This window comes from Pituophis catenifer, unplaced genomic scaffold, assembly GCF_029215685.1.
Source record: "Pituophis catenifer annectens isolate HBS135680 unplaced genomic scaffold, rPitCat1.0.hap2 SCAF_2, whole genome shotgun sequence".
NCBI classification, from domain to species: domain Eukaryota; kingdom Metazoa; phylum Chordata; class Lepidosauria; order Squamata; family Colubridae; genus Pituophis; species Pituophis catenifer.
The window spans coordinates 202,117,225-202,132,769 of NW_027256882.1; the positions used below are offsets into that span (position 1 = coordinate 202,117,225).

The 15,545-nt window shown below is 37.8% G+C and overlaps 1 protein-coding gene across 1 annotated transcript in view; it reads right to left on the reverse strand.

Moving 5' to 3' along the window:
* Nucleotides 1-15,545, reverse strand: part of LOC139313131 (neuronal acetylcholine receptor subunit alpha-7-like) — a 95,100-nt gene that overhangs the window by 44,691 nt on the left and 34,864 nt on the right. The window contains exons 3-4 of the mRNA XM_070938528.1: nt 2,826-2,870; nt 1,494-1,603 (exon numbers count right to left, since the gene is read on the reverse strand). Coding sequence (XP_070794629.1) covers nt 1,494-1,603; nt 2,826-2,870 — 155 coding nt within the window. The remainder of the gene's footprint in view (nt 1-1,493; nt 1,604-2,825; nt 2,871-15,545) is intronic.

Consider the following 15,545-nt stretch of genomic DNA (forward strand, 5'->3'; position numbering starts at 1 on the left):
TTTATTTGTTTTGGTGTTTTTTTACTGTCACAAAGAATAGCCTAGCAGAGCTTAGCACAGCATAGCATACTCCAAAGACATTTGTAGCGATTCTTTGATCTACAAATGCTTTCCATCTCCAGCTCTTCAGATCTCAACTGTGTCTCCATTCCTCTCTCATCAAGACACCATAGATTTGTCTGTTTCCAGACCTTTGCTGACCCTTTGCTTTAATTTTCTGCATCTTGTCTTTCCTTTACTTTGATATCTCGGATGTCCATTAACGTGCTGACAGACTTTCCTTTTTTGTCTAACAGACGCCAGATGAAAAACATTCTAATAATTTGTTCTGTAAGTAGCTGAATACTCCATTCCATTAAATCAGCCTAGCCAATTGATAACAGGGTTCACTCCCCACCCACCCCACAGAAATATTTTGGACAAGGGAAATATTCTCAACATTTGTTGCTTTCTCTTTTTAAGTATTGAATGAAATGTGCTCAGCCACAACAGCCTCTAATGTACTCATGGTCAGCTCAGAATGGAGCAAGAACCAAAGAATTTGATAACTGTTGACCATTACTAATGATCATATCTAGTGCCAGTAAGCAACGTTCTGATCAGCCCTGATAAGCTTTGGCGGGAATTAAAGTAGAGATGCTTGAGATCCAACCTGCTTAGAGGAACACGTTTCTGAATTAGAACAAGACCAGGGATGAGTTCTAAAGTTTTTTATTACCGGTTGTGTGGGCACGGCTCATTTTGTGGGTGTGGCTTGGTGGTCATGTGACAATTCTTTAGGATTTAGCAGAGGTACTGGTCTACCAGGCTTTTAACTGCTTGCAGAGCTGTACCGGTCTACTCATTTGTTTTTGGAGGCACCGGTCTACCCATTTATTTTTTCAGGCACCAGTCTACTCATTTGTTTTTGGAGGCACCAGTCTACCAGCACACTGCCTTTTAACACTGATCAGCTGTAGGGCAGCCCTTTGAAGCCCTGTGGCAAGAGTTTAAACAGCTTTTTTCTTCTAGCAGATCACCTGGGACTCAGGAGGCAGCAATAGATTGGGGGTGGGGCCAAATAAAAGGTAAGAATAACGCGGGAGGGCACGGGGGGTGCAGAACCGGTTGAGTGACCTCATATCGTCACCGCTACCGGCTCAGCGGAACCGGGCCAAACCAGGAAGAGCCCACCACTGAACAAGACCCATCTTAGTCTTTGAGATGTTCACAATTAGAAAGTGGATGTATACCACTCTCCAACTGTTGTTCCTCTTAACTTGATATTTGTGGGCAGGTTGCCAAAAGGGAAGGGTGACTCTTCAAGTTTAAAAGTCTAATCTGCTTTTAAAGTTAATGGTTGTCACGTGTTTTGTAGTAATTAAGTCCACAGGTTACATGTGCCTTAGAAGGAAAAGAATTGATCACATTGAATTATTTGATTAGATGAACTTGAGTAACCACAATACTATTCTGCAAGTTTTTTAAAGAATACTTCATACATGATTGCCTACCTGTTGTACAGAAGAATATCTGGCACCCAAATCTGATCAGCTGGAAATCTCAAATTCTGAACTCCTGGATATTGATACTGATCCCATGACAAATATGCATCGATCCAGTACTATGGAGAAATATACACTGTATATTTATTAGAGCACCTTAAATGCTGTCACTATATAAAATAATATGAGGAATCAGTGCCATCATCCCAGGGCCAGGTTTATCTGTGAGGAGATATATATCAATTTTTATAGATGGAATTGCCAATGACCTACAGAAAACGATAATGGAAGATATTTGGATTCACGGGGGAGACTAGATATGCCATAATAGTTTTAGTAATTGACTAATATGCAGAGCATTTCTGTTTCAAAACCCTGTTCTGTTTTTTTAATTACTATTTTTCATGACATAAAAGTACCTACTTTTTTGCTGGGCTTTTTTTAAAAAATAAATCCATTGCTGCTCTGTTTCATCATTGTTCTGATCGCTTAATATAGTGAAAGAAAGAAAAACAGTAATTTTGAAGAAATGACAGAAAGTGCAATGATAGTAACTGTTTCCTGCTCACAGATAGGAAAACAACAGGCAAGTTGGCATGATACAGCCTCAGGGAAATTTCCAGTAGGAGAGCATGGTAAAGTGCAGCTCATGCAGACTCTTCTAAACCAGTGATTTTCAAACTTGTCAACTTTAAAATTTGTAGACTTCAACTCCCAGAATTTCCCTATCAGCATGCTAGGGAATTTTGGGACTTGAAGTTCACACATCTTAAAAGTTGCCAACTTTGAAAAAACACTCTTCTAAACTAAGTATGTGTAGTAATGTACAATAACACTGAATACAACTGTTAGGTTACTATTAGGAAGATTATGGGCTAGGGTGGAGGTATAGCAGTCACCCAAAATGGCAATCAGATTTATTTGTAATTCCTAATAGGATCTACCAGATGATACCACATTCTGCATTTCTCTGCCGGCATGCCTTATTAGCAACACCCACATTAATAAGGAATATAGGGAGCAGAACCGGGTAATGTGGGGCCTACTAAATTAGGGGTCAGAAGGAGGGACAAATTGCAGTGTTCAGTTTTCAGCACAAATTGAAGCTTAGCCTCAACATTAATCTGGCTCAAACCTCTTCCAGAAATTACTCAGCTTTCTCTGAAATCCAATAAAGCCAAACTATTAATTTCTCTATCCTAAGAATTATAACTAACATAAACTCTAAATAGGCAGGATTTATTTTCTGCTTCAATCTTTTCTCCATCTGGAGAATCTGTTCTTTGGCAAATAATTAAATTCAGCCAGTGGCTCACCTAGAATAAAGACAAAGTTACTCACCATCTGTAGCCATGCATTTGTTATCAAGACCTGGTTCTTTTCATCCTTAAAAAAATAGGAGGAAAAAATCATTTAAATGAGCAGTTTTCTTAATTATTTATAAATCAATGGTTTTAAAAGATAGGCTCAGGAGAATTCAGACTGAGTACAGATAGAGACATTCAAATAGGCTTATTATGGACTGTTTTTATTGCTCTAATTATTAAAAACTTGGCAGACGAGGGATTGACTCACTGTTTATATATTAATTGTCCGTATTATTTTTTAAGAGTGGCAAAATTCTGCACAGTTCCTGATTCTTTATAGCAGTGCTTGAAAAATTCATTGGCAATATATTTTAAAACTATAAATGTTATTCCGTTTGTAAGCTTCAAGTCTAAAAGTAGTTCACTCTTTAACTCTTTAGGATGAATTGGTGGCCAACTGGGAAATGGTCTTCTGCTTCTAGAATCCCAGCAACTAATATAAAATAGATAAACTTAAGAGATACAGATACTTTTCATAAATATTATATATTATGATTCTTTCCCCCCATTTTTATTTGTACAATTGTTCTATAACGGCTATATTTACCACTGCATTTGATTTGTTACATATCCAATGACAGTAATGAAAAGTATTCTTTCAATTAATGAGATTATTTTCTTAGGATATTATGAAAAATAAATGTCATTAAAATCACACAATTTTAATATAGTGTGGGTATTTGTTCTATACAAGTGGGCCTGTAGCCCAATTGCTGTTGCTTCCCTTTTTTCATAAATAATGTACTTTTGACCAGTGATGGGATTCAAATAATTCAACAACCGGTTCTCTGCCCTAATGATTTCTTCCAACAACCAGTTCACCAAACTGCTCAGAAAGTTAACAACCGGTTCTCCCGAAGTGGTGCGAACTGGCTGAATCCCACCACTGCTTTTGACCATATAAGAACTGATACTTTAAGAATGAAGATCTTCAATGAACAAATGTAACCTGCAGAGTACTTTGTATCATTGAGTAGAACATAGAGGTATGCTTCTATCAATAGATGGAGTTTTCCTTCATAGAACACTGGGTGACATTTCTTTCCCTAAGCATCTATTTTAGAAATTGCCGCAATCTTGCCCAGGTTGTTGAGATAGAATGGGAGGAGAGAAATAGTTCAGTCTACAAGCATAACATTGGATTTCATTTAGATAACTACATCTAGCTCCCAGCATGATCAGCTAGAAGGGGAAGAGGGAGGAAGAAAAATCAATTACAGTTCCTACAAACTATAATTAAATATATGTAAGTATATTGTTCATTTGGAGCGTGTCAGCATTTCTCTGTTACAGAATCCAGTCAATATTTATTAAATCCTTACCGAGAGGTTATTACACCATGACATTGAGATAAACAAACCAGGAAAGAAACAAAAATGAAATCAACAGTATAGGAGCAGCATAAAAATGAATCCAGCTACTATTAAGTTCATTGGCTTCAATAAAAGTATACAGAAGACGCATAAAAGTTCTCTCTTCATGAAAGAAACGTAAGATATATTCTGAATGCAGGAATGAAGATATAATACACAACCCCTGCAGTCATAATTCACAAGATCAGGGGTGTCAAATTCGTTTTCATTGAGGGACGCGTCAGGATTGTGTTTGACCTCAGGGCGCCAGGTGGGCATGGTCAGGGTGGCTGGGCTGGTGTGGGCATGGCCCCGGTTTTGGCCTAGATGGCCTCCTGCAGCCCTTTACCAGTAAAAATGGAGCTCAGGGAGGCCACAAATGCCTCCCCCCCCAGAGCTTCGTTTTTGCTGACAGAGAGTTGCAGGAGGCCATCCCAGCTGAAAACAGAGCCTGGGAGGGTTGCGCATGGCCCTCCCGAGCTCTGTTTTCATTGGCAGAGGCACCACGGGCCAGTCCTTCACTGTTTCCAGGGTGGCCCTGTGGGCCAGATCTAAGTACCCCGCGGGCCAGATCCGGCCTGCAGGCCTTGAGTTTGACACCTCTGCAGAAGATCATGCACAGTAGTCATGGATCCATTAGGATCAATTAGTAGTCATGGATCCATTAGTAGTCATGGATCCATTAGGACTCTGCACAGTGTTGACACTATCTTTATTGCTTATCCTCTTCTCATCTTAAGTTCACAATAAATCCAAATATTACACTGAGTGAGGAATTTGAAGGCATATTTTCATTTCGGCAGCATCACTGACATCTTCTCCATCATTATCAACATTTATTCATCCAAAAGGCTTCCACGAATCCAGAATTCCAGTCTTCCACATGAAGCAGTGAGACTCATGAGCACTTTATTGAAGAAACAACAATTTATTCATTTAATTTGTATAACCACCTAACTCAACAAGTGACTCTGGGAAGTGAACTATCTCAAAATAAGTTGAAAACAATTCCCGCTACAAATGTAAAAATTAAAATACACAGCAGTCAAAGAAGATATCATAATTGACAGTCACTAGCACTGTCAGGATATGGGGCCCTGAGTGTGTAAAGGCCCAGGCATAGAAGGACCTCTTCAAGATGTCACAAAAGGCCAGCAGGGTTGAAGACATCCTAATTTTCAGAAGAAGAATGTTCACCAAAGTGGGTGCTTTGGAGACACACTTTGCAGTAGAAAAGACACACTACTTGGGTCATGCCAATTGGCATTCCTTAGTCAATGGGACCCAAAGCATATCCGCCTTCTGGATCAGATCAGATGAATAAAAATAACCAGAGAAATAATACACTGACATTTCAAAACATTCAGTTTTTCTCACCAAACTCTAGCACTAGATTGAGTTACAGTAATGGCCAAAATTGTGGAAGCCTTTTGGGAAAAGTGTATTTTTGAGGTTTGATGGCTAATAACACCACTTTTTTGGGGGGGGGGGGGTTTCAAGATAATCATATTCCACTGCTGTAATGGCCTAGGAATAGCCCAGACCTTAACTCAATTCAAAATCTATGGAGCTGACTAAAGAAACTTGTTAGTCAGAAGTGACCCAGCAATAAAACTCAGTTAATAGAAGCCATCATTCAATATTGGTTTCACATTATAATAGCTGCAGAACTACAAGACTTGGTTCACTCCATGGGAAGACATTGTAAAGCCATAATTCATGCTAAATGTATTAACTGACATGGTGATAATTTTTGTATATCTCGTTTTTTCTATGGTGATAATTTTTGTATATCGTATTTTTTCTATGTGTTTCACTTTTCTTCTTTATACTGTAACTGCTGTTCTAATAGCAAATCCTTCATGAAAGTTATTGCATTACATTCTTGATTAAATTATCTTTCCATTGATATATAATTTTATGGTACTACTCCAAAAAAAAGTGGGGTTATTAGCTAATTTTTGAAAATACACTTTTCCCAAAAGGTTTCCACAATTTTGGCCACTACTGTATAATTCAACTACTATCTACTGCAATAGAGCAGTATTTCCATCTCCTACCATATCTCAAATTTAGCTTATTCTTTCAAAACTAAAATTAAAATAATAATAAAATGCATATTTTCATATCCAATCACTTCAGTTTTATTAAGCATTGATTCACTTAGGAGCCACTTTCATTGATAATGGCAGCATGATTTGAAATGTTGATGTATTCCTTTTACCACTGCCAATACTATATTTTACAATAAAACCATTTTATTATTCTTTCCAGCATTGGTCATTTCTTGATAGTAACAGCTCCTTCTTCAAGAAAATAAAAGTCCTTGTACTGACAGTTTCAAGGGAGCTGGGGGATTTCAGAATGAAAATCTACTTCTCATTGAAATGATAAGCCTGTTTTTGAGCCAGAACACTATTCAATCTTTAGGAGAGCTTGCAAAATTCAATATTCCTCCCACACAAATATAAACAAATCCTTGTGGATGTTTATTTTATTAGATTTGTACCACTTTTTCCCCATTAAAGGTATCCAAGGCAACAAAATCCATATTTAAAAATAGGACATATAAATATTTTTATCTTTGCCATCGAGGTTATAGCACAGAGCAGTCAAACAACAAGCAACAATAACTATCAGCTGTATAGGTAAGCTGTTTATTTTAACAGAAATGTTCTTGGCAATTAATGGAAATCTTAGAAAGGTCCTCTCTAAAAAGTTTCATAAACAACAATTTCCCACTAGTAGGAATTCACACCTCATTTGGTTTCCCAGCTCCTGAAGGCAACCTTCTCTTGCCTGAAGTCAAGGCAATTTAATAATCTGTCCCATTGTTCAGAATTGCTTGAAGGGCCAGTTTTGACCTGTCCCCCTCACAGTTGGTTCCCATCTCTCTTTTGTTGTAAAATAAAAGCAATGCAGTAAGGAACTTAAGTCCAGGCATAGAATCAGAATTTTCAAACAAAGGGAATGAAATCACAGTTCTGCACATACACTTCAGAAGAGGAAAAAAAGACCAGCTACAGTTGCTGTCACAACATAGCAAACTTTAAAAGAAAACCCTATGCATTTATTATCTGCAAAGATCACTATGAATATTTGAAGGGTTCCTCCATGTTTATCCATACACTTTCCTTCATCTGAAAACAGTTTTTATTTCCATCAAAATCCTCTGCATTTACTGCACTTTACTAACCTTTGCAATTCCTTACACTCTTTTAACATATTTCTTGAACTATCTTTACACACACACACACACACACACACACACACACACACACACACCTCAAACCTTCATTTTTGGCAACAATCCTTCTCCTATATGCATTTTTATTTTTATTTTCCACAGTTTCCTTGTTATTCTACCAAGTGTCTTTTAATGGAGTTCTACATACTTCTAGGGCATTCTGTAATAGCATTATTTTCACTCTGTTCCAAGCAGGTTCTACATTATCTTTCTTGATATTCCCTTTTCATTTAGCAATACCAAGAACATTTGGGCTTATGTACCATCCTTTAGTGCTTTACAGCAATCTCTGGGCAGTTTATAATGTTTGGTAAAAATTGTTTTACAATAGTTTACCTTTACAATGTTTTGTAAACTGTTTACAATGTTTGGATATTGCCCCAACAATCTGGGTCCTCATTTTACCGACCTCAGAAGGATGGAAGGGTGAGTCAACCTTGAGCCCGTCAGGATCAAATAGAATTTGCCTGCAATACTGCATTTTAATTATGCTATCAGTGATTAAAATTTATTTGCTCCCCTCTAGGCTCCCTCAGATTCTTTGTTTTGTTCCATGTCCATTTTTTCCAAGATCCCTCTAGACAATGCCAAGTAATGATCTGTACAAATAATAACAATGCAGAATCTCTCATTACCCTTGTATCCTTCATTAATGCTCTTTATCATATTATCATTAATGCTCTTTATCATAATCAAAGCAGTCTTGCTTTTAGAATTACGTTCATTCCTTTGTCATCTATATGTGTATAAAGTGGTGATTTAAAACAGATTGTTTTTAAGCATATGTGCATCAATCACTGTTTTCATTTATCCTTGGATCTATTAAAATCCAATGACATTTTCTGTAGCCTCTCCTCTCCTACCTGTACATTCATGCATGCCATCTAATCCTGGATCATATTTATTCAGCATGTTACAAATGTTTCCCCAAAGTAATCTCTTGTTCTTCCAGATAATACTACTGCTACCAACCTGTAGAGTCCTACTTTCGTAACAACCTAACAGTCACCTATTCATATTTTCTGTCATGTCTTTTTTAGCCCTTTCATTCATCATGGAAACGACTTCATTCAGATCAATTACTCCGATTAATTTTAGGGAGGAGGAATGCGTTAAAAAAAATAAGGGCAATGCTGCACTGGAAAAGAAAGTGAGTTGGAGATAGATTTTCTTGAATCTATAGACTAATAATCAACATTTGTATACTTCACTGGACAGCCTCTGTTTTGCTGAATATGAACTCATAGTAACCCCAGCAGTGTAGCTGATGGATGTTGAAAGATAAATCTTGGCAACATCTAGATAGCCGCTAGATATGCTGTATATATATACTTCAGAGGTAGGTTTCAGCAGGTTCTGACCAGTTCTGGATTTTGCAGTAACCTTCTCCTGGATTGGGGAGGGAATGGAGATTTTACAGTATCCTTCCCCTGGAGTGGGGTGGAAATGAAGATTTTACAATATCCTTCCCCTGCCATGTCCACCAAGCCACGCCCACCAAGCTATGCCATGCCACCAAGCCACACCCACAGAACCGGGGTAGTAAGAATTTTTGAAACCCACCACTGATATACTTGCAATGATTCTTGAACTATAGATCTGTAGGTATAGTGTTATAGTGGAGATGGGTAACTGAGACTGTCTTATTTAAATTTCATTTATTTGTATAATTAGAGACAGAAAACTGTTGGATAACCATGTGCAAACATCTCCATGGGCATGATCCCTTGTGGCAGTGGAGGCAGCATTAACAGAGTGCATTGAATAAACTTACAGTATTGAGGGCTCTAGGCACCAAGTCTTCCGTAACAAAATAAAATGATATTTAATGATTAAATCCAAGAGATAAACATTTTCCAACCAGTGGTGTTCCAAAAAATCAGGGAGGTCACCCTTTGTCCCTTGCCAGGTCAGTATGATGCAAAATTGGACCCCTTGTTCTGGTGAAGGAAGTTCTTTCTGGTGAGATCAATTTATTATGTTGGGCAGCCTGGTCCACTTTACATTGGAATGGGGGCACCCAAGTGATCCCACCCATACTGATAGTGGAGCATAAGGTTATAAAGGTCCTTTGGAAGCTATTTGGGGTGGAAGAAAATTATGAGGCTTTAAGTGGCAAAAGCAGAACAGGGCAATAGAGATTAAATTATTAGATTAGGTGATATATATTTCCTATGAGTTCTTCAGCTTGAGCTTTAGGACCAAGCTAAATTAATTAATTTAGCTTGTTAATTTGCCTGGAGATGGACTGTGTGACAAGAGGGAATAAATCACATGTGGAAGAAACACCTATGCTTATAAAATACTAGTTGAATACCCGTGCTCCGCTACAAAATTATGTGATCGGGCTTGATAAATCGACACTTAGAGTTTGAAAATTAATGAGTAGTTACGATCGGCCTCTCCTCTCCCTTTTTCTTCCTCAGGCTGGCCCCATAGAAGCCTGTCCTGTCCTCTCCTCTCCCCTTCTCTCCCTCAGGCTGGCCCGATAGATCCTCTCCTCTCCCTCAGGCTGGCTCCATAGATCCTCTCCTATCCCCTTCTCTCCCTCAGGCTGGCCCCATAGATCCTCTCCTCTCCCTCAGGCTGGCTCCATAGATCCTCTCCTATCCCCTTCTCTCCCTCAGGCTGGCCCCACAGAAACGTCTCCTCTCCTATCCCCTTCTCCCCCTCAGGCTTTCTAGCCCCTTCTCTCCATGAGGCTTGCCCCACAGAATCCTGTCCTATGCTATCCCATTCTCTCCAGAATTATTTTCAAGTTGGGTGAGGGAGTAGAATGTCTAACTAATTAGCATCAGAACATGTTAAAATGATATAGGAAATGCTAATGCTCTAATGGTCATTTTTGAAAAATCCTTTCTTAGTGAGAAGACAAAAGGAACATACTTGGCAAATTTCAAATTTATAGTTTTACGGTTCTGGAGATTTTGTGATTAATGCGTGAGTGGTTTTCACTTTTATATATATAGATTTAAAGTTTGATTTGGAATGATTGATGAAATCAGTTTGCAACGGAGAACATTCAGACAAACAAGAGCTGTTTGTTATCCATTACACTATATCCTGCATTCTACCTGCCTCTCCCAACTGTGCCTCTCCCAGCTGTTTCAGTGATACAAGCTTGCTCAGAGGACATCTTATTTGTACCACTGCCTTGTGTCAATTTAAATGGGGGAGATGCTGATGGATAATTCATCTTGACTTTCAAGAACTTGGGTTGGAGAAAAGCAGATGTTGTGCACAGCTGTTAGACAAGGTATCCATTTGAGCTTTTTTTTTTTTGCTGTTTTTGCAGGATACCTCATTTCCATCAGAAGGTCACAGTTATCTTAATCAATGAAGACACTGAACCGTGGCCATTTCTCTGTTGGCCTTAACTGCCATTTTGTGTTATGAGCAGGATTGGAGTCTTTAGTTAGATGCACTAAAGCAGCAAAGGGCTTGTCTGTCTCCTGGATCAGCTTCATTGCTTGCACAAGACCTTCAATTTTAGATAATATCTCTCACTGTTCATTTTTAGCCATTGTGCTCTGTGAGTTAATTAGGTCACTTTCAAAAGGACCAAGTGATGTTTTTCTTTTGCTGGCAGAGCGTTTAGTTACACCCCCTGTTGTCAAGGATAGGGATAAGATAGACGTTTGGCAGCCATCCATGTTAAACACAGCATTTTGTTTAAACATGCGAGCTGGTATAGTATTACGTATTTAGAAGGGGTCTCACATTTTGACCAATAAATATCCAGATGGAGAAAATTCCAGACTTTTTCAGCAAGGTCCTCTTTTTATTTTTATTTTACAAACATTAATGATATAGAGTTGCTGAAAAACAGCTGAACTCTTTGGTGCATTTGGCACATAGGGTCAAGATAGCCAAACAACACATGTCATATGCTGACAAGGTGATTTTAAAGACTTGGTGCTAATTAACAAGTTCTCTCTTCTTATATTTGTAATCATAAGGTAAAGGTAAAGGTAAAGATTCCCCTCGCACATATGTGCTAGTCATTCCTGACTCTAGGGGGAGGTCCTCATCTCCGTTTCAAAGCTGAAGAGCCAGTGCTGTCCGAAGACATCTCCATGGTCATGTGGCTGGCATGACTAAATGCCAAAGGCACACAGAACACTGTTACCTTCCCACCAAAGGTGGTCCCTCTCTTTATACTTGAGTTTTTTATGTGCTTTTCTTACGCGGCACTAGGGATTCAAACCACTGAACTGCTGACCTTTCGATCGACAAGCTCAGCATCTTAGCCACTGAGCCACCGTGTCCCTTCCTAAATTTGTAATCATATTTTTCCCCAAAAACGCCACATTGGAGATCAATTGCACCATTTTAAGGATAAGGATGTGAACAATGCAGGGTAGTGTTGATCATGCACCACCAGAAAATTTAGGTATTGTATCAAAAATGATATGCAAACTCTTATTAAGATACCTAAGACTTAAAGATTAGTGTTGTACCCAGTTTTGGGCACAAGAGTTCAACAAAGACATTGGAGCAAATTAAATGAGGCCTACCAAGACACTGACAAATCTATGAATGAAATCCTATGAGGAATAGCTAAAGAATGTTTAGCCTACAAACTGATATAACAGCAATTTCCAAATATTTCCTATTGCCCTAAAGGTAAGGACCAGATGGGATCTCCCCTTTCAACACTGAATGCTGCCAAACAGCCCTTACCGATAGAACATCAAAGAATAAGAAAACGAGTTGTTCTTGAGCATAAAAATAAGTGCTTTAGAACTGCAAGCTTCAAAGGCCCGTTGCTCCTCAACAACACCTCAAACTTCCTTCTAATTTATGCCAGACATTAGTTGAAATTAATTCTCTTCTCATTGGCATCAATGGATGAGTTAAACCAAAAGAAGAAAAAGAAAAGAAAGCAAACAAGTGTCCCTCTTTCCTTCCACTTTGACAATTCATCACTTAACAAAGCTTTTAATGTTCTTGAAGGATTCTCTGTTGGAACTCTTCACAAAATCAGTTCAGATTGCCTTGTCTACGATCCTTATTTATCGCCACTCTCTTCTCTTGCTGAAATACAGATACAATTATTCTCTAGAAAATAACGAATTACCTGTTATTAATTTCTCTACGAAAATAACAAATAAATTTCTGGGAATGATTGAAAGGCCAAGTGCATTACAGCCCTTGTGGTCACATATCCACATGATCCAGGGATTTCAGTTTCAGAACCGTTTACCATTCCATGGTTTGTTTAAAAAACATCAGGAAGCAAAAAAAAAAAGTTTAGTTGTGATTTCCATTTGTAGATTGAAAAGAGGGCAGTAGCATCTTAAATACACAAAACAGAAGCTGTTTGCACAACTCAACTAGAAATCATCAACTGGCAAGTCATGGAAACAGGATGCTGAGTAGTGATGAGGTACCTGAGTAGTAATGAGGAATTTGTGAGTAACCCTTTGACCAAACCACAAAGTTCTATGATAGAAGTGAGAGTCTAAAAAATAAACAATATTCTCAGATGAGGTCTTACAGGATTTTTATGGGTATCAATTTGGAAGCATGCAGGAAACATGTGCCAAGTTGTGTCATCAACCAAGTGACTAAAAATTCTAAGCTGTGCATTAAATATTACATACATATTCTGTTAGTGGCTTACATATTGACTTGTCATTTTAAGTATTCAACGGCACATTTCATGCCAAAATCTGCAGATGTTGCAACAAAGGAAATGAGACATCAGTGGTTATTCTAAAGTATTAATTGTTTAACACGACTCGTGGCACAAAATGAGAGAAGATTGCAAAGATTAAAAATGAAAGCAACTGGGTTAGTATTTTTCATATATATGGAAACTGATGATATCATTCTCTTCATTCAAAGACAAGGAAAAAGTGTGGCTTAAACCAGAGAATTTTTACAAGAAGGACATTTTATCATGCTTGATAGATATGTTAAAAAAACCACTAGAAAATGTTGGATTCAAATACATTCAGAGGATTTTAAAGATTAATGTACAATTGAGACCAGAGGATTTTCTTTTGGGACTGATGGACAAAGAGTTGGAAAAATGTAATGGTACTTTGTTTTTGTATATGATACCTGCAGCAAGAGTATTGTATGCATAGATGGAAAGTCTCAGCAATATGTACAATGGAGGAATGGTTGGTGAAGATGATTGTACCTGCTGAAATGACCAAACTGATTAGAGAAAAGACAATATCCGCATCTATTGCTGATTGGAAACCCTTATAAACTTTGTGGTGTTGGAATATCCATCTGGTTCAGTTCCAAGCCGGGAGAAATGCACTGGAGACAAAATGGAGGTTGGAGGCTGATTGGAAAGAGGATCCATTTATTGATGAACAGAACCAACAGGGTTTGTGGTTCTGATGCAGCTGACAAAATGGAGTTCAGAGTGGGGGGGGGGTGTTATATCTTCTTTGGACTTTGTATTTGAACTTTGTATTTGAGCTTCTTGTTCCTGTGCAAGAATATGTCCTTTAACATTCTACTGGCTGTTATCAGATTCCTATGGGGTCATCTAGGGGTCATGTAGGGGTCATAGATGGCTCTATAGGCAAAAGAGGAAATGCAAATCCTAGATGCTTGTCTGAGCTAATTTTGTCAACCTTTTGTTTGTTTGTTTGTTTGTTTGTTTGTTTTGTTTGTTGCTTATCTGAGTTTCTGTCTTGACCCTGGTCTTTCTGAATGGATTACCAAATCTGCATTTCTAAAAGCTGGCCTCCTTAGTTTCTGCTTGGGGCAGGGAAACTGGAGCTGGTTTCTGAATAGGCTGGCCCAATCTTTCTTAATGGGCACAAAATATCTGCTGGGGACTATTAAGAAAGACTGAGTCTGCTTTCTGTCCTTTTTAAAAAAAAAACATGTTTCTCCATTAGGGAAATATAATATTCTGCCTTTTTAATATTTTACAAAATGTTTCATTCTTCTGGGGGTGGGTGCTAACTTTCTACAGTGGAAAACAGAAAAGAATGCTCTCATGATTTATGTTTTTGATGATTAGACAGGCTAGATTACAGAAAGACAGACATGTTGTAACAGAAAGGTAGATTTATAACTGTAGTTATAACTGGTATAAAGAAAATAGGAATACAGTTCTTTACATCTTTTTTGTTTTCTATTTTTCTTTTATTTCCTTTCTTGCACTTTTAGCTTTCTCTTTGATTTCTTTCTTTTTCTTTCTTAATTTTTATTCATTTTATTACATTTTTATTATTAAAAAGGAACAATTTTCTAAAGGTAGACTCAGAAAATGAAGAAAATTGTCAAGAGAGGCTATGGAATTCCATCAGTTGAAGATTAGATAAAGAATATTTGGAGCGTTCTGGGTTTATTAAATGTCAATATCAGCCATTTTCAGAACTGCAAAGGCAATCTAGACTGTGCATTTATTGTAAGCAAATAAAATGGGGCATCACTGTATTTTGTTCTATTACATGACCTGAAACCACAATATACAAATATTATGCTGAACAGTCATACCCTCTATGCATTCCTATATATTTAGGATAGCCATATCTCAACAATAGGGTATATCCTTCACGTGCAAAAAGTCCAAATTCAATTCTTGGCATCTTGTGATATTTTTGGCATCTCATAGTAGAGTTGAAAACCTAAAATTGCAGAGAGCTGTTTCCATTATATGATGTGTGTTTTTTAAATAGATACACATTCTGACTTTTCCTGTGTGCACCCATCTATCCATCCTCCAAACCTATAATTAGACCTACCATAAAATGTTTTAACACACCACATATCACATATGCCTAGCATCCCTTGTAAATTGGAATATAAATTATGAGATGTGTGCAGATGCTCATTATAAAGGATTTTGAGATATTCTTTATAGGTTACATAGATTTCAGGCATTAAAAACAGACTAGCTCAACCCCAGGAATCTCTCCAAATATCTGTAGGTGTTACAGCTAGGTGGTAAAACAGACATTGCTGTCCAAAATGAGATCAGGAGCATCCTAGAGAAACTCACTGAAAATGACAAGCGGCAACACTGAGCTATTTGGACAGATATGTGGAGAGACAGGCTACATTTGCAGTGCAGTAACTAGGAAAGACATCTGCAGTTCAGTCATCAGACAAGCTCTTC